Genomic DNA, 25868 nt, shown 5'->3' with positions numbered 1-25868 from the left:
TGCCAGCGATATCTTAAGACAGCAAACATCAACACAAATCATCCACAGTAGAAAGTAAGTTACACAGGTTTGCAACGACATGAGGCTGAAAAAATGATGGCAGAATTTGCATCCCTTTAAAAGACAGTTTGAGGGAAAGAAAGAAAGAAAGGAAAAAAAAGAGAAAAAAAGAAAAGAGGAAGAAGAGAGAAAGAAGAAAGATGTAAGAGAGAGAGAGGAGGAAAAGGAAGGGAGAAGAAAGAAGAAAAAGAAAAGAGGAAAAAGAGGGAAAGAAAGAGGAAAGAAAAAAAGGAAGAGAAAAGAAAAGGAGAAGTAAGAGAAGGAGAAGGAAAGAGAAAGAAAAAGAAAAAAGAAAGAAATGAGGAGAGAGGAGAAGAGAAATAAGGAAAGAGAAGATTGCATCCCTTTAAAAGACAGTTTGGCAGGTGAATACGACATGAGGCTGAAAAAATGATGGCAGAATTTGCATCCCTTTAAAAGACAGTTTGGCAGGTGAATGACTTCTAACTTACAAATACATGACACTAAACAAAGACTTTCTACCCCTGTACTTTCTCTGATTATGATTTAAATGATAATGGAAGCACCCGTACATCTGAGTCTCACAGTTTTCTGGGCTTTTCTAAGGCTAACACTTATCCTCTGCTTTCTTCTGTTCTTTTAGCTTGGATCCAAGCTCATCGGTCTTCCTCGCTGAAGTTTGGGAGCCTCCTTCCGGCTGTGTTGCGCTGATCCATGCCGCTCTGAAACATGGATGAGATGGCACAGGTGTAGATGTTGAGGCCTCCTTGTCATCGGAGTAATCAAAGCTGACTTCCTGAACAGCTTCCTGCTTTTTAAATGAATCTCGTCTCTCAGACAAGTTTAGCTTCCTCATCACCGCACCGCCGGAGTCCCTCACTCGTTGGCCAGCCAGGTACAGCCCTTGTCTAGCATGGTCACCGACACACACAAAACCTGAGGCAATGTCACTAGGTTGTAACTCGAGTCCCTCAGCTTCACTCTGGGGAACTTCCACAGTGTGTCTTCGAGTGGAGAAAGGCTTTTTGTCTCCATGCTGGGCACAGGAGGGCCTCTCAGATGACTGAACCCTGTTAAGCAGTGGTGAACGGGGTGATTCTGCGCTGCGGGGACACACTGTCTGTCTCACGATGGTCGGCGGGGACATCATCTTATTATGAAACGAGTGGTGGCTTTTAGGAACTCCAGTGAGGGAAGATGGAGAACACTGTGGAGACAGAGGCTGTGAGGAGGGATTGCAGGCGAGGGGAGAGGGGGGGATACTGTTGGCGGACTTGCAGCGGCCTGGTTTGCTATAGCGGAGGCCAATCTTGGATCCCAAAACATGAAGAGAACTTGGTCGACTCTGAGGAATGGGTGAATTCGGAGAGCTTGAGCAGGGTGAGGAACTCTGTGGAGAGTTTGAATCTGTGGAGAGAGTAAAAGCAATGGCAATCACTTATAAACTACTCAAAAACATCAATAGGGAAGTCTTTTTAAAAAAAAAAAAAAAAAATTATTTATTCATCAGTAGATGAATGCAAAAACAATTTACAGTCTGGTGCTTTAATGCTCCTCCAAAAAGCTTTCAAATTGTTGAAATAGTGTACATTTTATAGATATACTACTGTTCAAAAGTTTAGGGTTGTTAAGATTTTTAAAAATGTTTTTAATACATTAAATGCTCACCAAGGCTATGTTTATTTGATTAAAAATACAGTAAAACAGTAATATTTTGAAATGTTATTACAATTTAAAACAACCATTTTATCTTAATATAATTTAAAATGTAATTTATTCCTTCAGTGTCACATGATCCTTCAGAAAACACTGTAATATGCTGATTTTGTGCTTAAGAAACAATTCTTACTATTATCAATGTTAAAAACAATTGTGCTGCTTAATATTTTTGTGGAAACTGTGATACTCTTTGATGAACAGCATTTATTTGAAACCAAAATCTTCTGTAACATTCTGAATGTCTTTACTGTCACTTTTGATCAAATTCATGTGTCCTTGCTGAATAAAAGCATTCATTTTTTCAAAACAACCCCAAACCTTTTGAACGGAAGTGTAAATCAAATGACACAACAGTGTCCGTGATAAAGAAAAAATATTTTGAAAAACTAGTTTAAAACACGTGCCAATTTCTGTACTGTTTGTAGTAATGTTGGTTTCATACGGTTTGAAAAACTTTCAAGAAAAATGAAATGTCATGCAGTGTAACCATCAAGTAAATAAGAAGCACATTCTGCCTTACCTTAGACCTTGAACAGTACTTTGAAAAGTTTAAAAAACAGATATCATGAATTATTTGTTAATAATTCATAAATAATTATTTTATAACCTGAACTAACTTTGCCTTGTCATAATACAGGTCAAATTATCAGGTTTCAACCCAACATTGGGTCAAATATAGACTAACCAAACTTTTGGGTTCAAAATTTCATTTAAAAATTTAAGCTGGGTTGAAACAACCCAGTATTTTTTAGAGTGGAATTATTTTCTTTTCAAGAACTGGCTTCCTTCAACAAGGCATTATTATTTGAGGCATCTCTAATTACAAACCGAAGCATATAAGACTGTATCTGACAGTGAGAGAGAGTCTGAGTCATACCACATGACAGGTCTGGAGCTGGGCTTCTGCACGGGGTGTTGGGCCCAGGAGATAGACTCGGCGTTGGAGAGTCCGACAGGCTGTCATTAGGTGAGTGCTGAAAACCCGCTGAGAAACTGCGACTGTTCTGAATCCCTGGACTGTGTTTGGGCAGCTTCTTCAAAAGGTTTCGCCGTTTGCTAGAAAATTTAGGCTTAAATTACATTTTGGGATTTTATGAGTTTTAACTTGTTTAAAATGTTCCAGAAGACACTGTATCTTTCCAACCTGTCTTGACCCTCTTTCCTTTTGCTCTTCTTGCTGCGTCGTGCCATCTTCCCCTTCGAGCTGGTCTTTCTCGCAGGCCCGATTTTAATGGACGTATTCTCAAGAGGAGTCGTCTGCAGAGTCACTTTACTGCCACTCTACAAATGGAAAAATCAAGAAATCAAGCATCTATTCCCAGTCGTTTTTTTAAAAAGTGCATGGGTCGCCTTTAACTTCACCTTCAGCAGAAGCTCCACCACATCCGTGTGCACCAGACCCTGGATACACTCTCCATTCACATGAGTGATGAGGTCCCCAGCCCTCAGCCCAGCCTCGTGAGCAGGACTGCCGTCTTCAACGCTCTAGATATACGGCAACACATAAAAGCGCATATAAAAAAAAGTGTCAAACCAATAAAATGTTTGTACACTGGGTTCTCAGTATTATGATTAACCATAGTGATGTACCAAAATAATTTTTTACTGAAGCTAAAATTAAAGTTTTCATTAAGCCAAATACATTTACGGCTTTCCTTGGGTAAAAAAAAAAAAAAAAAACACAATTTAAAATTAAACTACATATATCTTAATTACAAACACCTACAGTTGAAACACTGATTGAGTGATTACAAGAGACATTTCACCTTCTGATGTTCATTTTTGTTTATTTCATGCTATAGCTAGCCAGAAAAAAGAAGACATGATTGGTTCACGTGCTGCTTGAATGGAGGCAATCTTGCATGCCACATTAAAGAGCATCAAATCCAAATTGTTTGAATTTCATTATAAAATTGACAGAATTTAAAAGCTGAGACTTTGTTTCATATCAAAAAGAGCAAAGCACAAAGCTTAGTCAATTATCGGATGGTACGCAATACAAAATAAAGATAGATTATGATAAAAATCAATACTGTAAACTTAGTGCTACAGTCCAGACAGATGACATGTTCACCAGTTATAGCTTATCCATGTTGTGTCAACAAAATAGATACTGACATATCAAAACATTTATGGTTCACTATTTGAGTATGTTCAACTCCTTGGCAGGTTAAACCCAAACCATGGTGCATCGCTAGTTAACCATGCAATAAGTGGAATGATTCACACTGCATTCATAATACCTACCCAGACCATGTGGTGCACCGTGTAGACATCAGTGTCACCCATGTAGACCCGAATGGCACGGAGCGCAAAGCCATACTTCCTCCCAGAGCTGTGGATGACCACAGGAGGACAAAGAATGCTTGTGCTGAGAGAGAGGTCTCGGTTTGGGGAAGAGTCCCGAGATGAAGGGTTGGATGAGAGGGAGTGTGAAGACATGGGGCTTGTCTGGAGCCCACCCGGGATGTCATCTATGGTGATAATACACAATCAAATATAAGAGAAATGCCTCATAATTGCTGCAATATCCACATATTGGTATTAAATATCAAACACAAAGTTTATGTCAAGTCGTGTTTCGCTTTAAACTTCGTCAATAAGCTCTCTGTTCCTCTCAACTGCTCATTGTTCTCTTGAAACCACCTGCTTCACTTGTTTATTGTTGTAGTCACATGAATTTCAGTTCCCTTCAGTGTGATGGCATCACATGTTGGTGCATTGTCTACTTGAACTCATCTGAGCTCACTGTACCTGCTGTGACAATGAGGGAAAGGCCAGACACGGATGCAGACTTGGGGACTTTGCATGTAAATGATGAGCGTGGCTTCTCTGGGGTCTCCTGCTGAAGCCCGAGGCGGTGCGGACCCTTGTGGTCCCTACGATTAGTAGGTCTTGTTCCAGTGGAGTTGCTGCGCAGACGAATTCGCCGGAGATTTGAGACAAGACCTTCTAAAAAGAAACAAATATATAAGAAAACTCCATTTGAGAATGAGCACAAGTCGCCCTTAAATTTCACCTAATATTCAAATAAAATATGCATAAATATATGTTACCCTCATCCTCAGGAAAAGCAAAGCGTGGCATGGCCTCAAGGCTTCCCCTCTCAGGCTGAGATGAACTAGATGATGCTCTTGGCCTGGGACTGCATGAAAAGAGAGAACACAAATTTTCAAGTTTCTGTAAAGCATTTTGACTATGATTATTAAAAAAAAAAAAAAATATTATATATATAATCATACAACAATTATAAATGATTTGAACACAAACATTTTTTCATTTCTGAACGAGTATAAATATTTATATTATTATATTTTTTTTTTTTTTTTTTCAGTGTGGTACTCGCACGCTGTGATAGACCATTTCTGTGCACACAAATGCATGCATGCACGCATGCAAAAAGCCACAGCTCAGACAGCATATGGGAGAACCAAATTGAGTTCTCTTTCATGTCTTCTTGACTAAATGCACACAAAATTGTCAGAATCATGGTCTTGATGAGTATCCACGTTAACACGTATTGTTTCCAAGCCACACTTCATCTTAAAAAAAAAAGCAGGTTCAGGACTTTCACCCGTAACAGGAGTAGCCTACAACGAACGACTCATTTGGACTTCAACGAATACTTTCCGGGATTTGTGATATCACAAAGATCGGCGAATGGGACGAGACCTGGTTGAGCTGCACTAGAGAAGGCAACGAGTGTTATCACTATGTCAGAGACACGCTAGTGTTCCCAAGACAGACAAGCTTAGAGTGATGACATGTTCACCAGTTTAGAGTGGTTACAATCATCCGGGTTTAAATCGCGCTTAAATAGATTTGATTTTGACGCAGTATTTACACTGAAGCTGGCAGGCGGCTATGGTAAGGGGCATGACATTTCCCGACCAGGCGCTGAGCGCTGTCAATCACAACACAAATTGGCGGAGCTAACAAATCACAGCGCATTTCGTATTTCAGAAGATGGGCCTTCATTTGATACAGGAACTATTCCAGCCGTTCATGCCAGACTGGGGAGAGAGGTATTGTAATAATGTAAAATATGTAAAAAATTGTGTTTTTCGAACAACCTAGTATGAGACCCTGTTATGGTACACCCCCAAAACAATATAAAGACCTTGTAAAAGAGCATAATAGGGCCCCTTTAAGTTTGGGCTCTGTGACTGTAACCTTATAGTAGGCCTAATGTAAAAGGGCTCACTATAGTTTAGAGCAGGGGTATTAAACTCAATTCCTGGAGGGCTGGAGCCCTGCAAAGTTTTGCTCCAACACACATACCATGTAGTTTACAAATAAGCCTGAAGGACTTGATTAGTTGGATCAGGTGTGTTTAATTAGGGTTGAATCTAAACTCTTCAGGCTCCGGCCCTCCAGGAATTGAGTTTGACACCCATGGTTTAGAGCATAAGCTGAGGTAGATTTTTATCTCTAAGAAACTGTTAATTATAAATGAGTTTATTTAAAGAAAGAGCAATTTGTTCAGTAAACCCGGTTTAATAAACCATTAAAAAAAAAAAAAAAAAAAAAAAAAAAAAAAGATTTTCCGCCTGCTGTACTGAAACTGTACCAAACCGTGACATCAAAACCAAGGTACATACTTAACCGTCATGTTTGTGTACCATTACATCCATAATATATATATATATATATATATATATATATATATTATGGATGTAATATATATATTACATCCATATATATATTACATATTAATATAATATATGGATGTAATATATGGATGTAATTACTATATTTACATCCATAATATATATGGATGTAATATATATATATATATATATATATTATGGATGTAATGGTACACAAACATGACGGTTAAGTATGTATGTACCTTGGTTTTGATGTCACGGTTTGGTACAGTTTTCAGTACAGCAGGCGGAAAATCTTTTTTTTTTTTTTTTTTTTTTTTTTTAATATATATATATATATATATATATATATATATATATATAAATATAAACACACACACACACAGAGTGGTTTTTCTATATTTAAATTTATTTATATTTTACTTTTAGTTTTCAGTTAGTCATTTTTTTTTGTAATTTCAACATTTAAAATAATTTAATCAACAGAATTTCATCATTTCCATTTTTCATAGATTATTTATATTTTACTTAAGATTTTTCAATTAACAAAATCTTTTTTTTTAAATGTTTTCGTTAACAATAACAGCACTGATCGTCACAAGAGCTAATACATTTAAAATTTTAATTATTTGATCTTATAATTCCAATGTGATTAATGAACCTGAAGTAGAGTGCATTGTATTGTCAGTATTACATCATTCCTTACAAGCTCATCCAAGTATATGCTGCAGAAATTTTATGTAGTGTGTTAATAGTACTCTGTTGTACATAGCCTTGTGCTTACCTGCTCCTGTGGGAATCCTGCTTCCTGTCGCTAAATGGAAGCGTTCTGGGGGTTTCCACTGGAGAAAGCATTGAATGACTATCCCACCTGTCCTCCTTCTCCTCGCTGCAGCTCCGCTCAGAGGAGGACAGGCTCAAGTTGGAGGGAGAAGCCAGCTGCTCGGAGCTACTGTACACCTGATTCACATGACAAAAACAAGTCATGACCTGCACTTACTGTGTTAAATGCCTCAGTCTGTCTGAGTGACAGACATCTCTATGGGATAACATTGTGCACATTCTTCTATTTCACCTGGCTGAAGCGATGCGAGCAGGAAGAGAACTTGATCTCCTGATAAGACTCATCATCGTTTGTCTCATCGTCCTCCTCAGAGTGGTGGTAACGGTCAGAACGTGCTGGACAGCAGATGAACAGAAGGTTCAGTTGCATCTACATCATATTTATGATTCAGAAAAAGTCATAAAAGAGCAAGGGAGCAACCTACTGTCAAAGAAGCTTGTGTCTTCTTCAGTTTCAAGCTGTGGAATGAACTCTGCTTTCTGCCTTAACAGTCCACTCCAGTCCAGACCACGGAAGAAGATGTGATGTTTGACCTCTGCTGTACCTCCTGTAGGTCATACCACACATGATTCAATTCTGGCTGCATTATGGGGACTTTATCAAGTTCCTAATAACAGTGTTGTTGTTGTTGTTGATTAAAAACTGTTATGAAACAAAATTAGTTGCAATGGCAACATTTCTAGTTTTCATTTAAGCTTTTTTAAGTACAAAAATTACTAAAACTGAACTAAAAAAAAAGAGATTAAATATTAAAATATATATATATATATATATATATATATATATATATATATATATATATATAAATTACTAAAACTAAACATTTAATTAACTGAAAATATTAAATAAAAGCTTATTCAAAACACCTAAACCGATAGTAAAACCATAAATTAAAGCAAATTAAAAATATTAATAATTAATATAATAGCATATACATAATACTAAAATAAAACTAAACAGGCAAAACACCCACCAGCTCCCAAGCGCTCTATGGGACATTGTCTCAGCAGTTTTGTGATGAGGTCTTGCGACTCAAGAGGTAATGCATCATCACCCTCTGGCCACTCAATTTCGTCTACGGAGTGAGAGGGATGCAGACACATGCACACAACATTAATAGGATAAAGCAGAATTTTACACTGTTAGTAGAGGACTGAAAGCAGGCCATGTCAAAAGAGCCCACTCCAAAGTCTATGATATACTGATGCTTAGATACAGCTCAGGTCCCTTCTGCAATGTAGGGCAATGGGAACCTTTTCCACTCGTTTTATCATCTAGTAGGCAGAAATAATTTCAATCAAGACTCAATTCTCAGGGTTAGGGGTAGTGGTCGACCAATATATATCTAATAATATATATCTTTTGCAAATATCGACATCGGCCGATAAGTTTTTCTGCTTGGCCAATGTTTTTTGAGGCAGAACTTTTATTTTGACAGCGCTGAGAGCGGCAGCGCCTGAGCACACAGTGCTCATATTCTTCCTCTTGTTTGCTGTCGTCATTAACAGTTCTGTCTAATATGGATAGAAGTCTGTCTAATAATCAGAAAGAAAGTTAAACCAAGGAATAAATGTATACCAAAAGTATGATAACGATTGCTTTCATATTATTAGTAATAGGCAAACATTATAATACTTTCTCGTTTGCCGTCAGCATTAAACAAATACGCATTTATATCATTCAAACAAATCTTTGAATGACTAATGAACATTTAATTTCACAAACCTTGCAAACTTAGTCGAAATCCAGCTGAGATCTTTTGAAGTGTGCATTTTTATCCAGTATGATCACGTGTTCTCTGTGTGACGGTCGGTCCGAGTTAATTGAATGCTTTAAACTTTAAACTCGTGATTTCAAATTATACTGTGCTTTATGCATTTGTTCACTTTCATATTCATGTCATTTCCACTGTGTGCTGTATGTAAAATGAGTGTTACCCTGACTTTATTTGAAAAAATATGATTCCCAATGCACACAAACTTCCCAGAATACTGAGTGCCCTGTTGGTTAGTGTTTACTTCCTTTTTAATTATATTTATTAAATATTTATTTATTTGTGAAAAAATACTTTGCCATCTAAAGTATGTTTATTTTATAAATTTATTTTTTAATCCATTGTCAAATAATCAAAAATTTCTTAAATATTAATTAAAATGTTTAAAAAATTATATTGGCTTCATATCAGCTATTGCCCCCCCGCTTTCCAAGATATCTGCATTGGCAGTCAAAAAATAATAATAATATCGGTCGACCACTAGTTAGGGGTTAAAACTCCTTCATCCTTACCACTGACCACCTGGCCAAAGAGCTCTTCTGGTGTGTCTCCAAAGAAAGGCACACAGCCCACCAGGAACTCATACAGGATAATCCCCATGGCCCACCAATCCACAGGTTTCCCATAACCTTGCCTCAGGATCACCTCTGGTGCAATGTACTCTGGAGTGCCACAGACCTAGAAAACAAGAGGAAAAGTTCACCCAAAATGGAAAATGTTATGATTTACTAAACCCTCATGTTCCTCCACCTCTGTATTTTCTTTCTTCAGTGAAACACAAAAGATGTCAGAATGCCAGAGCATCCCTTTACCATACAAAAAAAGTGAATGGTAATTTTTACTGGCACCATATCAGTAAAAAAAAAATATATATATATATATTAGTTTGAACTTTTCTGAAGCCATAGGATAGCCCGTGTGGAAAAACATAACTAATTGAACTCATTATTTGCTCAATATTACAATATTAGTATTTGGTGTGGTGAATGTACAGGTAGACTGACCTGTTTATCAATGAACTCTCGTGTATCTTTCTCCATGTGTTCTTCATACAGGTTTGTGGTCATATTCATTAAACCGATTTTAGACAAACCGAAGTCAGTCAGTTTAATGTGCCCCATTGATGTAATGAGCAAGCTGAAGACAGGAAACAAACACAGTGAATGCAATATTTGCAGGATGTGGAGTCATGCATAACTGCAGGATTACATCAAGTCGCTCTTACTTGTCAGGTTTGAGATCCCTGTGCACAATGCCATAATTATGAAGATACTCTAGTGCCAGAACCGTCTCTGCAAAGTACATTCTAGCCATGTCCACCGGCAAGGGACCCATATTCTTCAGCAAATTTGCACAGTCTCCACCTGCAAAGACAATTTCATATTAAAACATTACAGCTGCAGACTCACGACAGTATACATGAGAAATGATGCATGTGTGTGTCATAAGATTAGATCAAAAAACATATTTGTAACAACACATCACTCCTCTGACTCACCCTCCACATACTCCATGACCATGCAAAGGTGCCGTCGTGTCTCAAAGGAGCAGAACATGCTGACCACAAAAGGGTTCTCTGCAAACGTCAGGATGTCTCGTTCCACAAACACCTGCTGGATCTGGTTCCTCAGGATCAAGTTCTGCCGGTTTATCTTCTTCATAGCAAACCGCTGCCGTGTCCCACGATGCCTTACTAGGTACACGGCCCTGCGAGTCAACACTCAAATCAGGATCAAAGCCGACTGATATTCTCAAGTTTTCAATGTTTTTTTAAAATTGAAAAAAATTCAACCATGTTTGATATCTACTGATTGGATGGGATCATAGTCTGGAGCTAAACACTGGGTGTCTTTGCCCATCATAAACTACATCTGACTGTTCAAAATCTGCAGACTTGCTCTGACTTTCCTCAACTAGCGTCGACCTCTCCAGAATGTAACTGAGGCAAAACTCTAGATGAAGGTTATGTTAGTGTATTCCAGCCTTTTGTCAACTGGTGACCTAAATTCAAGTGATTATAAAACAGTCTATTCCTTTTTTAAAGTAAAAAGCAATAAGTGTGAGCTCACCCATAAGCCCCATTGCTGATGAGCTTTATAGTCTCAAAATCTCTTTCCAGAGGTTTTCTTCGAGGTGTTGTGTTTCCAGGACGATTCTAGGACACAAAATATGAACTCTCAAGAACATAACAATACAACATCTAGTTCACTGAAATTCATAAATAACAAGGTAAAAAGGCCATGGTCTTGATCATTAACTGTGTTTTTTTTCTCCACAAATAACAGTTAAGCCAACCTTAACATATATATGCATGTACACTACCATTCAAAGGTTTTGGGTCAGTAAGATTTTTTTTTCCAATGCATTCAATGCAATGCATTTTTTTTTAAATGCATCCTTGCTGAATAAAGGTAAAGACATGTATAATGTTATAAATGACTTCTGTTCTTTTGAACGGTCTATTCAAAGAATCCTGTATCACAATTTCCACCAAAATATGAAGCGGTACAATGGTTTTCTTGGAAAGAGAAGTATGAGTCCTCCAGCAGTGTGGAGAAACAACCCTTTCAAGATTTTGTCAAGCCTTGATTTATTTTCTTACCTCTGCAGTGTCATCCAGTTCTCTGCTTGGGCTGCCTGAGTTGTTGTGCTCAAACTGCACCATGTCTGAACCCAAAGACAAGAGGAAAATCAATCACTTGTTTACCTAAGGCGAACATTTAATTACCCTTTACAACATAGACAAAAATGTATAATTTAAGGGTGGGTGCTACATAAATCATAATTATACCCTCCAGGGGGTCTCGAGTGAGACCCAGTTGGCTGATGATGTATCGAGGGATGTCAGTCTTGATGCCCTGGTCAACTTTTGCATGGTCTTCTGCAACTTCTAGACGCTGATAAAACTCTTCAGGGTCAAACTCCTGATGGTTAATAGAAACATGATAAGTCCGCATTATATAAATGGTATTACAGTCCCCCGTCTTCACACAGTAATTAATTACAAAAGGAAGATTAATAGGTCACAGGTGGTTTTCAAAATGCTATGGAACTCTGCTGGGCAATGAATTCAATTTAAACCCTCACCATATTGCTGAGATTTTATTTGAATTTGTCTTATCAGTATCCAGTAAGCAGACATTATTAAAGCTGTAGCCCTCTGAAGTTAAATGTGATAAATATAATTTCTTCCTAATACAGAATCACAATGTTTTTACCAGACATTCCAGTAGTCTTGCTGGTCTGGAAATAATGATGAGAATCTTCTTCACGAGTTTAGCAATAACAGTCACTTCCTCACTCTCAGAGCGCTCATATGCCTGTGGTAAAAAAAAAAAAAAAAAAAAAAAAAAAAAAACCTGTCATTTGCCAATGCAAATAAACTTTACGAGCACAAAACAAAACAACCTACATTTTTGCATTAAGTTTGGTAGACATTACCATGAGTCAGATCTCAAATGGTAAAAGTTGCAGAAATAAGTCACCCAAAAGGAACAAGACCATAAAAACCTCTCAAGCTCCTAATTACATTTAAGACAAACAAGTCATTTAAAGCAATTGTTCACCCAACAATTACATATTTGTAATTTTCAATTCACCCTCATGTCATTTCCAACCTGTATGACAGCATTTGAAACTATGAAGAATTTTCCAATGAACAGTTCATCCTTATAACATCATTCATTAAAAATGATATTAAAAAAACAAAACAAAAACAAAACAAAAAAAAAAAAAAAAAAAAAAACACACACACACACACAACACACACACGCACCAAAACCTCCCATAAGCAAGGAAAGGTAAATGGAATTTTTTGCACCAAGACCGATTTCCTCTTTCTTAATTTGATCAGCCTCTTCCTTCATTTTGCAATTCATGACTTCAGAAGCATGAAGCAAAAGCTCCTCAGGGAGACCAAACAGTCTCTCACTTGCCCTTATTAACCATCCTTCCCTCCGGTATCGACATGCCTGCCTGAGCACACAAACACTTCAGACTCGCGTGTATTACTGCTGCTCTCTCTTCAGCCTCTTTCCAGAAAAACTTCACATGACAACAGCAGCTTGGTGTGAGGAATGAAAGCTGCCAGTTTATTTTAAAACGAACACATGGGAACATGTGTCTATATAGATACATGGTTTCATCAATCGAAGATAATTTCAATACAGCAGTTTGCTGAATGTCATTTTCAGAGGGCATATGACAAGAACAGTGCTTATTAAAAGAATAACTCAGGACTTCAGGGGCCTTATGTCTGGAGCCATAAGCCAGTAATCATTCAGTAATAATGCTTTTATAAAAAAAAAAAAAAAAAAAAAAAAAGACGGGTTGTGGCAGTATTAGTGATTCAGCTGAGAGTTGGAAAGAGAGCATTAAACCACCCATCATGAACTACAGCACGGTCATGCTGTTGCAAACTAGGGATGTCAAATGTACTATGTCGAAACTAGCATAGAAAGGAAGTTGCTTTTGAACACACAATTTGTGCACATGCTCTGTGAAGAAAGCTTGTAACCAGCAGTGATGCGACTGCACATGTAAGTGGTCGAATGCACTGCTTGGTCAAAAGGCAAGTCTTGGCAAGATATTCATTTAAGCACAGTCAGTTGGGCCTAAGTGCAAGTTTATGTTAAACTCATAGATTTATGCATTACGCCTCACAGTTGAAATGCAGCCTAAGGCTGGCCACACCCATGAAGATTTTAAGCCTGATTTTGGGTCCAATTTGCACACCCAAGTGATCAGCCAGGTGTGGCCCAATTCAAGGCTTGACGCATTTGATTATAATGATAAACATTGGTTGTGTCCAGGTCTATTTGAAAATCATGTAGTGTGTCCCAAGTCTAACACACAAGCCATACTGTATTATGTAGCTAATATTGATCAAATGAATAACATTGACCAAAGAAGACTAAACTTTTCGTTGCTTTTGGCTGGATACATTCAATAGCTTGAATAAATTCTCTACAATCATTCTTTCACACAATTAACATAAGTCAAACTCCAACAGCATCACACATTGTGTGATTTTAAATTTATTATAATTTTGAAGACAATTTTAATTTCTTAATTTATTTTGTATTAAATTGGGACATAAGAATACCGTTCAAATGTCTGGGGTCAGTATGATGTTTTTGAAAGGAGTATCTTATACTCACCAGGGTTTCATTTAATTGATTAAAAATACAGAAGAAAACAGTAATATTGTGAAATATTATTACAGTTTAAAGAAATGCGTTTCAATTTAAATATATTTGAAAATATAATTTATTCATGTGATGGCAAAGCTGAATTTACAGTTTCACATTACCCTTCAGAAATCATTCTAATATGATTATAAATCTTGAAAACAGTTCCTTTATATTTTTTGTAAAAACTGTTAGTTTTTTTTAGTATTCTTGAATAGAAAGTTCAAATGAACTGCATTTATTTGAAACAGAACTTTTATATAACATTATATATAACATTATAAAAGTCTTTACTGTCACTTTTGGTCAATTTAACGTGCCCTTGCTGAATAGAAGTATTCATTTCTTTAAAAAAAGAATCATCTTGCCAACAGCAAAGATTTGAACAGCGGGGTATTGCATTGCTTTAATATATTTTCATTAATAGTTAGCCTAAATTATTCAAAAAGGAAATTCTGGTCTCTTGTGACATGAATTCTTTGCAAACTCTGGATCCAAGTAAACTAATCATTTATATTTATATAGAATATGTTTCTACCTCATGTAGGAAACTTTCTAATTTTTCCTGAAGTTCCACAAAGTAGCAAGATGTGATGAGCCCCTTTCTGGACTTCTCCAGACAGTCTCGGACGAGCTCGACCAGCTGGTGCTGAATGAAGCCCAGCACTCCATCAGCAAGAGGAGGAGCGCTGTCTGGGGAGTAGTCTGCAATCACTGCCAGCAAACGCCCCTCCATCTGAGCTGTAGCCTGCAAGAGTGATAAAACGCTGTGAGACTGCGTAGGTGACCATTGTCGTTTGTTTTGTTTGGACCAACCAGGCCATCAATTTTCCCACAGCCACAATTTAAACAAAGTAAAAAACATGTGATGACATGACGTGGCATCCACATCCATGATGAAAAACTACATTTAAATGTCAGAGCTCAATTACCTTTGGAAACCGTTCTTTGTAGACATGATTCATCATAACAATCTCGTTATCAAAAGAGCCACATGTTCGCCCAGGGCTACAAAACAAAACAATACTTCAGTTACATTAAATTTATCACATCCACTTTTCTTTTTTTATACAAACAAATAACATTAAAGGAATAATTTACTTCAGAATGAAAATTCTGTCATCATTCACTCGCCCTCATTTCATTACAAACTCTGTCCATGACTGACTGACTTCTGACAAACACAAAAGAACTGTGAAGGCCTTGGTTGCTTTTTTCAGTGCAACTACAATGAATAGGGACTGAAGCTTTTTGGCTTAAAAAAAAAAAAAAAAAGGGCACAAAAGCACCAGGAAATATTTAGAAAGGCTCTCAGTATGACTTGTGCACCAGTGTTTTTATATTTCTTTTTAATAAAACTGAAAAAAAGTTTCATTGATATAAAATATAATATAAATATTAAATATAAATAAATATAAACTTAAAAATATAAATGCTGCTGTACTGGCAACTTTTCGTATTGGAAATAAAAATAAAGCTAAATATAAATATTTAAATGCACTAATAAAAAAATTGAAATGATAAATAAATTAAAAGCAGAAAAAAATCGAAATATTAATAAATACTATAATAGTATATAAATAATACAAAAATAACAATATTGCGCAGTATATTTGAAGTCTCCAGAGATCTTTTGATAACTATGTGTGAGGAAAAATAACAATTTATAACACCTTTGTCTCCTTTTTGAAGTTTCAATCCCCATTAATTGTAATTACGTGAAAAACGGTCTCCCAAAATTCCTCCTTTTGTGTTCCTTAGAAGAAACTGAATTGCAATATCTCTATGAAAATACTGCATTTCACATATTAGCTTGTTTTTTTCTCTACAACGAACAAGAGACCTAAGACTCCGTGAGCGAGGACGGAAAGGCGAGGGCTGTCCATCCTCATCTGCCACACTCTCTGAGCTCCTGAAATGCTTGAAGAGGCGATGGAGGTCATCTGGGGTGGGCTGGGAGGGCAGCTGGTGCAGGAGCTCCTGTGAGGAAGAGGAAGACTAGTGCAGAAGAAAGAGCAGGAGAGACAGAAACACAGCCAGATTCAGACAAATCACATTTGCGTGTGTCTAATGTGTCACCCTGATATTATGGATGAGTAAAAATGTAACAACAGTTGTTTAGCAATAGTCCGCATAGCAAGGCAAGGGCGCGTGTGCTCAGATTGCATGAAACACAAGTGGTGAGCATCTGACAGTTTAAAGCTACTTATTAGTGAGTGCAATTATGCAAGAAAACTACAGGACGGGACACTTTCCATTCTCGTTTGCAGTAGTCTGTGGTATAGATGGTAATTTAAGACTGAAAATCTCAGGAAAAGAGAATGAGCAGAAGGGCATATGACAGGACTAGTGCTGGGAGGAGGAAACCAGAGAAGCTTCACAGCTTCCCTCTGAATAAAGTCTCCACTGACACTGGCTCAATAGGACATTGTTAAACAAGGCTGACCTCATCGCATGAGCAATGAATGGCCATATATCATTTCAAAACAGAGAAAGGGGCTATTTTTTTAACGATTTCCTTGAAAATAAATCAGTGAAATTAATCAATTTCCACTAGTGAGAATTACCCACAATGGTCAACCCTGTAGTTAAATAACTACAGGTTAAATAACAAATGGCATGAACAATGGAATTCTATGAATTCAAAGGCTATTTTCATGGCAAGAACAGGGTTTAATCAGTTCAGATTATGTAAATAAAATTACTAAATATATTTAAAAAGGTATAAAGGTTACCAATAACTATTATGATTTTATCATATTTAACCTATCATCAAAAAGCGTATATTCATTATTAGGTCTCTGAACCAGTTCAAGGAACGAAAACCGGAAACGAACGAAATTTTGACAGGAATAGAACCAGAACCAGAAACAGAATCAAATTTTAAAGTTCCGAACAGAATCGAAAATATGAAATGGCCATTAACCAGTTAATAACGTAATTTTATCATTCCATTTAATATTTTAAATTGGCTTGTCAACCAATCACGAATTCCAGTAGTACAGCCTATAAAAATGTGACACTGAAGCCAACGAGTGTAATGTCCGCTCAGCTGTGAACTCATCATAGGTAAGTCTCAATGGCAATGCACCGCCCTTTAGAGTTTATCTGAGGATAGTGTAAGATGGATTCAACAGATCACACGCACATGCAGCGCTTCTGTGAATGGAGAAAACAGAAAAACTATAGGCTTTCATAAAAAGGAATATAGGCATACACACTAAATATATTTCACTTAAATCATTTTGATAGATTAACGAAACAAAGGAAAAAATGTGCTTAATTACGGTTCATTGTGACACGTTCCAAAGTTTTCGGAAAGGAAAACGAAACAGCAGAGAGTAGTTTTCTTTACTTTACAGTTTTAATTCTTTTGCAAAAGCTTGACAGCTTTGAATAATGTCTTGCTTTTGTATAACCAACCAGTGTTGGTATGACCATCGCGCCGACGCCTTACGCGTACACACACAACATAATTTTGCTATATTGAAACCTGTTCATTATCAAAATAAAATACAGTTAAAGAAACAAATAAAAAGTTACACTGCTCTGTTGTACAAAATTTGTTACGTTCAGCGTGACCACATCTCACTGTGCTGATAAAGCCGATGTGAAGGATGATGTTTATGTCGATGAAAGCACAAACACTATATAATAAATAAAATTTTAGCAGCCAGATATGTCGGGAACATGGAAACATTTGGATTCGTGCCGAATGAGAGAGGTAGGCATCAGCTTCACCTTAAATTAATTTGTTTTTGGAATGACGTTTTTATAGCCTAAACTTTCAAGGATTTGTTTTGGAGAGAAACTAATAACTGTTTTTATAATGTTTGTAAACATTTTGCTTTAGCCTACAGGCATTTTAGCCTTCATTATTTCGGAAAGTAACAGGGCTAATAAAATGCGACGTGAGCCGCGACTTATGTTTTTTTCTTCACTCTAAAAACGCAATCTTATACAAATGTTTTTTTTTTTTTTTTTTTTTTTTTTACAATGCAGCAAACATTTTTAAATATCTTAAAAATAATTTGATGTCTTTAAAAATTGGCCAAAATCTATAAAAGATGATGCTGCATTGGCTGACTAAGTGCAGCGGGTTATTGGCTAACGTTACCAGATCTCTCTTTTTTTTCCTTTCCTTTTTGAATAAAGAAAACGCTGTACTTTATTATTATTATTATTATTATTATTATATTATTATTATTATTAGGCAAATTATAGGCAAATAAAATTGTTTTTAAAAAATAACGTTATTGAATGGTATTTCTTCCACCCAAACTGGTTTCGGAACGGTAATAATATCAGAGGAACGCATGAACAGAAACATTAAAATATCGATTCTGCTCAGAGTGAACCAATTGAATTTTTTCGTTTTCAAGCCCTGTTCATTATCAAAATCACCCATTCTTTTCCATGATTTTTAAAATGTTATTCATGACCTTCTTTTTAGGAATGGAAATCACCATTTCTCCAAAATTCATATTGCAATGTTAGTGCAGACCCTGAATATGTCAACATTGTAAAGTGCATCAATATTAATAAAGAAATCTAGCATGCTGTATACTTGTTACTCTTTTTCAACTAGCTGCACTAGTACTGCTCTTAGCATGCACTCCAAAAGCAAAATCAAACAATCTACAAATAACACATTCAATGTATAATGATTTAAACACATCTGATCTGTGCATTGTTTGATTATAAAGAAAAACACTGCAGATGAACTGGACTGATGGCTCAAGAAAAGGAAAGCAAAGAGGGTCTTTTCAGAATAACTGAGACGGGTCCACTCACTGAAACAGCAGAACTGGTTGGATTGGTTCCATATCCAGAGGAGACAGATGCTACAGACCACCTTCGCGTGTCTGGTCTAAAATAGGGCAGAGAAATAAGAAGACGTGACGGTGAAGACATGATCTCCATTCAGATAGTTATCCAAACTATCAAAATGCAGGTTATTTTAATAACTGAACTACAAAAAAGGTATTTCAATCAGCCATGAATGAAAGACTGAAAACCTAGTACCAGCAAAAGTTTGGGGCCACAAGAAGTTTTTTTTTTTTTTTTTTTGATATTTTTGAAAAAATGAAGTCTCTTATGCTCATCAAGGCTGCATTTATTTGATCAAAAAGACAGTAAATACTGAAATATGGGGAAATAATACTAAAATATTAAATAACTGCATCATTACTCCAGTCTTCAGTGTCGCATGATTCTTCAGAAATCATTATAATATGCTGATCTGCTGCTCAAGAAACTTTTCTTATTATCATCAATGTTATCAGTTGTGCTGCTTAATATTTTTGTGGAAACTGATACATTGAGGATTCTTTGATGAAGAGAAAGTTCATAAGAACAGCATTTATTTGAAATGTAAATCTATTATTAATTTTATAACATTATAAATGTCTTTATTGCAAATAAAAGTATTGATTTTTTTTAAAAAATAAATAAGTCAGACCCCAACTTTTACACAATAGTCGATATACCAGATAGATTTACATGATTTACAAGTTTGTAAGCTAGACAAATAGAAAATGTAAATAAAATATCAAAACTTTAACACACTTCACTTCTTTCAAGAACTTAAATGACCTTTACACAGTCATATCATTTATCCACAAACAGATGCATGCTTTTAGGGCACATTAAAGACACAACCAAAAACAACTCATTCCATCTTCATTGAGAGCTGTTCAAGGAAGCTGGTAGGGTCCCATCATTTCAAGCAAGAATTAATAAAAGCGGATGGAGCCTCTGCACATAATCATGGCAGCATAAAGTAATGAGGCTACACGCTGACTTCACTATAATTGCTGTGACAAATGCCAAGCTTCCCATCCACAGTACAGCCTTGAGGCCAGCTGCAGCGAACGCAGAATCTTATTGGCCAGCTAGAAACCTTTCCACTCTTTCCTCACTTTTATACCACCATTATGAAAGAACAGATATAAGATATAACACAAATGACTAATGTGAATTACCTCCGCATGAACGGAAAATTGACCGAAGCACTGCTGGAGACATTTCTGGGACTGTCCTGTGGACTGCTGCCTGTAGAAAACACACCTTCTATGATCAACATGCACATTATGGTAGTTTTACAGAGTTACTGGATTTCAAAGTTGGCTCTGTATTGCTTGGCACTCTTTGCCAGGCTTTGCTGACAGAGTGTTACTGGCAATGGCATTTTCAAACAGTGGGCTGGATGTGCAAGCATGTTATGCTACCCGGTGTTTATCATCAAGCACAGTGTAAATCAAACATCATCATAATTGAGAAAGAAGCGAAAATAAGTAATTAAAGCTACCAGATGGCAAAGGAAGGGGTGAGAGTGGTCTTGATAGAGTAGGTGAGGGAGCCAAACTCTTCCTCTTGCTCCGATTACTGTGGAAACAAAACTCTTGTTCTTGTTAAAGGCAAAAACCCCTCCAACAACTCCAGTTTCACAATTTTCACTATTATGAAAGCCATCTATAGGGATGGTCTGTTGACGTCTTATACTGGAACACAACCTAACAATCTGAGTTTACAAAAACATTTAGTTAAACCCGGTGTAACTCAATCAACATTGAATGTCTTCGGTTTCTTTGAACAGGCCTGTGTACATTTATTAGACTGCAGAATAATTATGTTACAATTGGCTTTAAAGGCTTTGAAAGGTAAACCTCAGTAAGGTTTTGTTCAGCTGGATCTTATTCATCCCGATAGTATAATAGTACCAGTGGTTTGGGCTTTATACTGACACCTATTGGCCTGGATGCATTAAGGTTTTGTTTCATTCTATTTCTTCTATGGCTTTCGATTGCAGTTGTATGGAGGCATTTTGATTTTCGATAGCTTTTTTTTTTTCTTTCAGCAGTTCATTTTGTTTGGCTTACATTAAAAAATAATTGTTATAAATAAACACCAAGAAAAAAACCTATTTGACCTCAATGCCCTAACTTTTGACTACAGATTAGCCTGCTATAGAGCACACTAACTATACTTTGTTGACAAAGACTTCAAAACGAAATGTAACAATGACACAGTCATCCCAGACCCACTATACAGACAGTTAAGCTGTATATAAACATTATGTAAAGACTAGACAATAGAATATGAGCATCCACCGCCAACAGGACAATGAGCAGCAGACGCTCTGCCGTACATGGGCCACGTTTACTATCGGAACAAAAACGGGCTGGGTGGAAAAACAGTGTAGGGTGACCACAACGAGATCGAGATATTTTCTACCATCACAGTAGTTATATGAGATTTTCAAAGACCGATCTAGTTTATCAAGCACATCAATTGCGGTTGCGCCTGTGGGATTTTTCCAAGTTACAGTAAGTTTGGCGGAGCAACCTTGACGATTAATAATCAATCACACTGAAAATATACAGTAACATGCTTAAACTCGTCGTTACCTCTTGGGTCGTTTGACTAAACCTCCTGAAACGAACTGACTTTTATAACTCGGACACACCGTCCAGTAATTCCGATCAGACATGATGTCGGCGTGCTCGTCTTCGTTGTCCCCGCAGTTAACAAATCCTCATCGATGATACACCGCAGCATTGGCACGAGTAAAAGCAGTGAAGTCTAATGTAACTCCCAGGCGAACTCCATGTCGACAGACTCCATTGCACGCGGTTCGGGGAGTAGACAGAAAGCGCCTTAAGTAACGTTACAGCAACGCCATGCCATCATCGCGTTATTTTCTCACAAGTGATACATTGCCACATAGGTTTGGAAAATGCCATCGCCTGGTTATAGGTTATACTCAAGTCCTGTCACCTCCAAACGGATGCTGCTCGCGCACTTGAAGGTATAGCAACCCAACTGTAACGATAGCAAGTTTAGGGCAACAATAAAAGAAAGGCGGTTGTGCGGAGTAGAGGAAGTTGTCATAGAGCCTGACTGAAAGAAGGGGTCATGGTGGGGTTTGAACGTCACCGTGCCGGACAACCCCGCCTCCTTTAACCTAGCATGCAAAGAGTGTCCCATACCGGTAAGCTCATGTAATATGTTAGTGTTGAGGATAATGTCAAAAGTCCCAAACTTTCAGAAGCCCTCCTCTGACGTGGCTTTAAGACTAATATTCATATAAGCGTGTGACATAGTAAATTAATTAATAATGCCCCAATGCTAATGAATTCTGTATTGGTGTAAATATTAGCCTAATAGTAAATAAATTTGTAAAAAATAAATAAAAATAATAATAATAATTAAATAAATAGCCTACCGATAGATGAAACCATTTCATATTACCAAAAAATGTAAAATGTAAAAATTAGGATGTTGCAGACAGATGAATAACTCATGTCCTGCTATTACATTTTTTTCTGACAAAACATTTTTATAATGTTTTAGATATAACCTTCTTTAAATATATCCAAATATATTAGTTGTGCAAACGTGAATTTCATTTGCTTTGCATGCATACTTTTTAAATGAATTTAAATTTTTCAATGCAGACTTTTTGATTTTATTTTATTTTTGTATATTCATACAACATAAATACTAGAATTGTCAAAATTGAAAGAAATGAATGAAAGTATATGAACACTATATAACCTAAATGAAAGCTAAAAATGACAGAGACAAAATATTATACATGAGAAAGAAGCCTACTCACATATTTCCTCTGCGTGGAAGGCTCAGTTCCTTCTGGAAAGTAATAAAGACTGAGTTAATTTAAATAACTGAAGTCACCTTTAAGATACATAATACACTTAGGCTTACAGACACAAATGGCCTGGGCTATGTTTTATCAAAGCATCTATTAAATGTGTTTTAATGGAACCACAAATATTGCATTTAATATTGCATGAAAATAAAAAGCATGAGTAAGAGGGGCTTTGGATTTCAAGAGAATCAAATAGGCTGGGGGAAATAGGTCATTATCTTACACAACAATAGTCAAATACTGAATTTTAAAGACTGCACTTTTTATCTTTGTGACAAAACCTTTCAATTATTTAAAACCTACAGGAGTTCTGAACCAGAAACAAATCTTCCAGTCCGTTTAAAGCTCAATAATGAGGGAGAACCAAGTTTGGTTTTGTATTTCTGGATCCAGTTTTAATACTGACCCTTGATTTAATGCTTATAAAACTTTAAGGTCCTAATTCATAATTAACATAATAAAATTATATGCTATAACCTCACAAAATTCCTTGGTAGTTGCCAAGTTCCTAGCCAGTCCTGAAAACTGAAGCTTTTCAATGTCTCATTGTCCCTTTTTGGCTGGAGAATCACTGTCAGTGGGCTCAGGCCACTGAATATTTGGATGGACATCTGAAAGATTAATCAGAAAGTATGAGGCCAAATGAATTAGTTTGGGGGGCCTGGAGTGTATAATCTTAAAACTCCTAAAGGAATGCCATACAGTTTATGCATAGTACAAAAGCATACGTGCTTATGTGGAGACATACATATATGTCATTCATTGCTTCTTCAGCTCCATTTCAAATAATGCTCAAGCCAAAAGCAAAACCATTTCCATAAACCATTTGTGATGGGGGAATGACTATCACATCAATAAATACATGACTGAGATCCAAATGGAAACTGCTTATACCCTTCTGCTTTTGGATATAAATTTGCCAGCCCTCAGAAGTTATAGATGTTTGTGTCTGCTCATTTTGTTTTAACAGGGCCAGCTTTGGCTTTTACTAGGCTGTCGTGTTCCAAGTGGACTGTCAATGTAGCATACTTTGTCGCTTTAAATGAATGTCTTGTAGATGACCAATAACAAAGGTTGTCTTGTTTAGTCTTGACTCATTCTGTACCTAACCTTTCCTCAAGGATGTTTTATTATTGTTATTATTAAGAAATAAGCTACTCTTTCTGAAAGATGCGTTTTATAAAAAAGCAACAATATATCTTTATTTATTTCACAGTTCTTGGTTTTGCTAAAGTAAAGCCAGAAGTGCACTGAACTTAAGTTGAGCTTCATAAAAAATTTTAAAAAAATCCATTTATTCTGTCACAGAGTCAACAGATATAATACTGGTATTACATAATGATAGGTGTCAAACTCTAATAAAACTCTAAAACGTAAGTGCTATTTCATCTACCTCATAACCTTTGTGTCACTATGTTCTGTTTTGCACAATCACACACTTACGCACATGCAGTTGTGTATGATGCAACAGCAAGAGACAGAAATTCAGGTTTACCTCTGTGTAACAGGTTAGACCTGACATGTGTGGACAGAACATCAGACAGCCCATTTACTAATAACTTACTGCAGGCAGGGGGGCTTGTAAATGGGGTGAGCTGAGCACTTTTACCATGTCAGAATTAACTACAGAAGTGAAATGCTGTAGATGTTGTAATTCTCTGTGTAATGTAAAGGATTCATACATGAGGAAAGTCTCCATGTCTGGCTTCTAATGTTATTTTCACTCACTCATAATGAATGCTATTTTCGTTCATTCATGATAATGAATACAAAGTATCACGCTGACCAGACAGGGAAGGTTGCAACTGCACCCACAAAAACACAAAATTAGACATATAGAATCAGCTATAATGGAGACATTGCATAGACTTCTTGTTTTTATATCGAGCTAATTCGAAATACTTTAACCTAACAATACTATATCCCACATAATCCTAAAACCCAGGAATCTTTCTACACTTTCTGCAAAATAACTTTATTTATTTATTTTATACGGTTTGCACAAATGAGAAATTTCTTAAAAGGAAGTTGGGAGATTTTGTCAGGGTTAGCTGCACTTCTGGGTACAAATTTGTCCCAAAATATGGTTCAGTCGGTACAGTAAACACACACACACACACACACACACACACACACACACGTACAGAGTACCATTTTGTATTATATTTACCACTTGACATTAATTTACACAATGTTGGGGGAAAGTTGAAGAGTTCTAAATTGTTAATTTGTAACAGGCAAACATTGTGTTACTATTTTTGGACACATAGCTTAAAAAACAGAATTACATAAAAAATGTTTTGATTCATTCACTCATCCCCCACCTCAACATTTACACTCACACTCTTTTTCACAAAAAATAACACAAAAAAACACTATTAATCAATCTATACATAAAAATAAAAAACAACTCAATCGGGAGGGTAGTGCAAAAATCAGTGAAGGCAAGTCTTTCCATCATAAATCGGAGCATAACAAATGCTGTAATCACCATGGCAACTGCTGATGAAACGTCTACTTCATCGAAACGTGCATAACATCAACAACTGTTGTTTTTTGTAATGTCGTTAGTATAAAAACATATATTAAATTAATGTTATATTGCATATTTACAAAGTATATAATCCAAAAACCCTTTATTTCCAACACTCCCCACGTCAAAACAAGCCGTTTTCCAACACTACACGATTCTCAGCTCAAAGTACGTAAACAAACGGATGCGAGAAGTGTGGAATAAGTGGTTGCAAAGATGCAACTATCGCTTTACAAATATATAATAAAACATACTGATACTGACGAACCACTGAATGTATGCTGTTAAATGAATAGAGATAAAGCTTATATCTTTCAAATGAATAATACTACTGTCTGTATCACTCATGCACTCTCACCTGCAGACCACGCCGCCTCAGTATGTTTGGCTCATCCATTATGAATGTATTTTGTAGCTTTCCTGGTTAATTTTACCCATACTGTAAGAATGAGTGTCTCTCACACATGAAATCTCTTGTTTCCTAGTCCCCCAATCCATCCCTGATAC

General features: G+C 36.4%; 1 protein-coding gene across 2 annotated transcripts; it reads right to left on the bottom strand.

Annotated features, from left to right (window-relative positions):
- Positions 1-437: 437 nt before the first annotated feature.
- Positions 438-25868, bottom strand: LOC109080733 (microtubule-associated serine/threonine-protein kinase 3-like). Of its 2 annotated transcripts, XM_042773386.1 has the most exons (27): positions 25720-25868; positions 22778-22809; positions 20468-20544; positions 20142-20211; positions 18952-19027; positions 16001-16155; positions 15090-15165; positions 14696-14905; positions 12187-12288; positions 11760-11892; positions 11571-11635; positions 11038-11123; positions 10467-10675; positions 10194-10332; positions 9973-10105; positions 9481-9646; positions 8168-8269; positions 7619-7741; positions 7426-7529; positions 7135-7310; positions 4797-4885; positions 4495-4692; positions 3988-4214; positions 3103-3225; positions 2885-3021; positions 2618-2796; positions 438-1428 (listed from the first exon to the last, which is right to left on the bottom strand). In XM_042773386.1, the coding sequence occupies exons 1-27, from the start codon at positions 25756-25758 to the stop codon at positions 629-631; spliced, it is 4026 nt and encodes a 1341-aa protein (XP_042629320.1). In that variant the 5' UTR covers positions 25759-25868; the 3' UTR covers positions 438-628. The 2 variants fall into 2 exon arrangements, with proteins under 2 accessions (XP_042629320.1, XP_042629316.1); XM_042773382.1 differs by lacking the exons at positions 22778-22809; positions 25720-25868 and adding an exon at positions 21567-22074.

This window comes from Cyprinus carpio, chromosome A2, assembly GCF_018340385.1.
Source record: "Cyprinus carpio isolate SPL01 chromosome A2, ASM1834038v1, whole genome shotgun sequence".
Lineage (NCBI taxonomy): Eukaryota > Metazoa > Chordata > Actinopteri > Cypriniformes > Cyprinidae > Cyprinus > Cyprinus carpio.
The sequence above is the reverse complement of the archived record's forward strand: the minus strand, read 5'-3'. Positions and strand labels throughout refer to the sequence as shown.

Coding starts and splice junctions, on each gene's coding strand:
- LOC109080733 (XM_042773382.1), bottom strand. CDS start 21,649: ATGTCTGATCGGAATTACTGGACGGTGTGTCCGAGTTATAAAAGTCAG. Junction 11,893..12,186: donor CAAGACTACTGGAATGTCTG/GTAAAAACATTG, acceptor ATTAACCATCAG/GAGTTTGACCCTGAAGAGTT. Junction 10,106..10,193: donor AGGGATCTCAAACCTGACAA/GTAAGAGCGACT, acceptor TCCTGTCTTCAG/CTTGCTCATTACATCAATGG.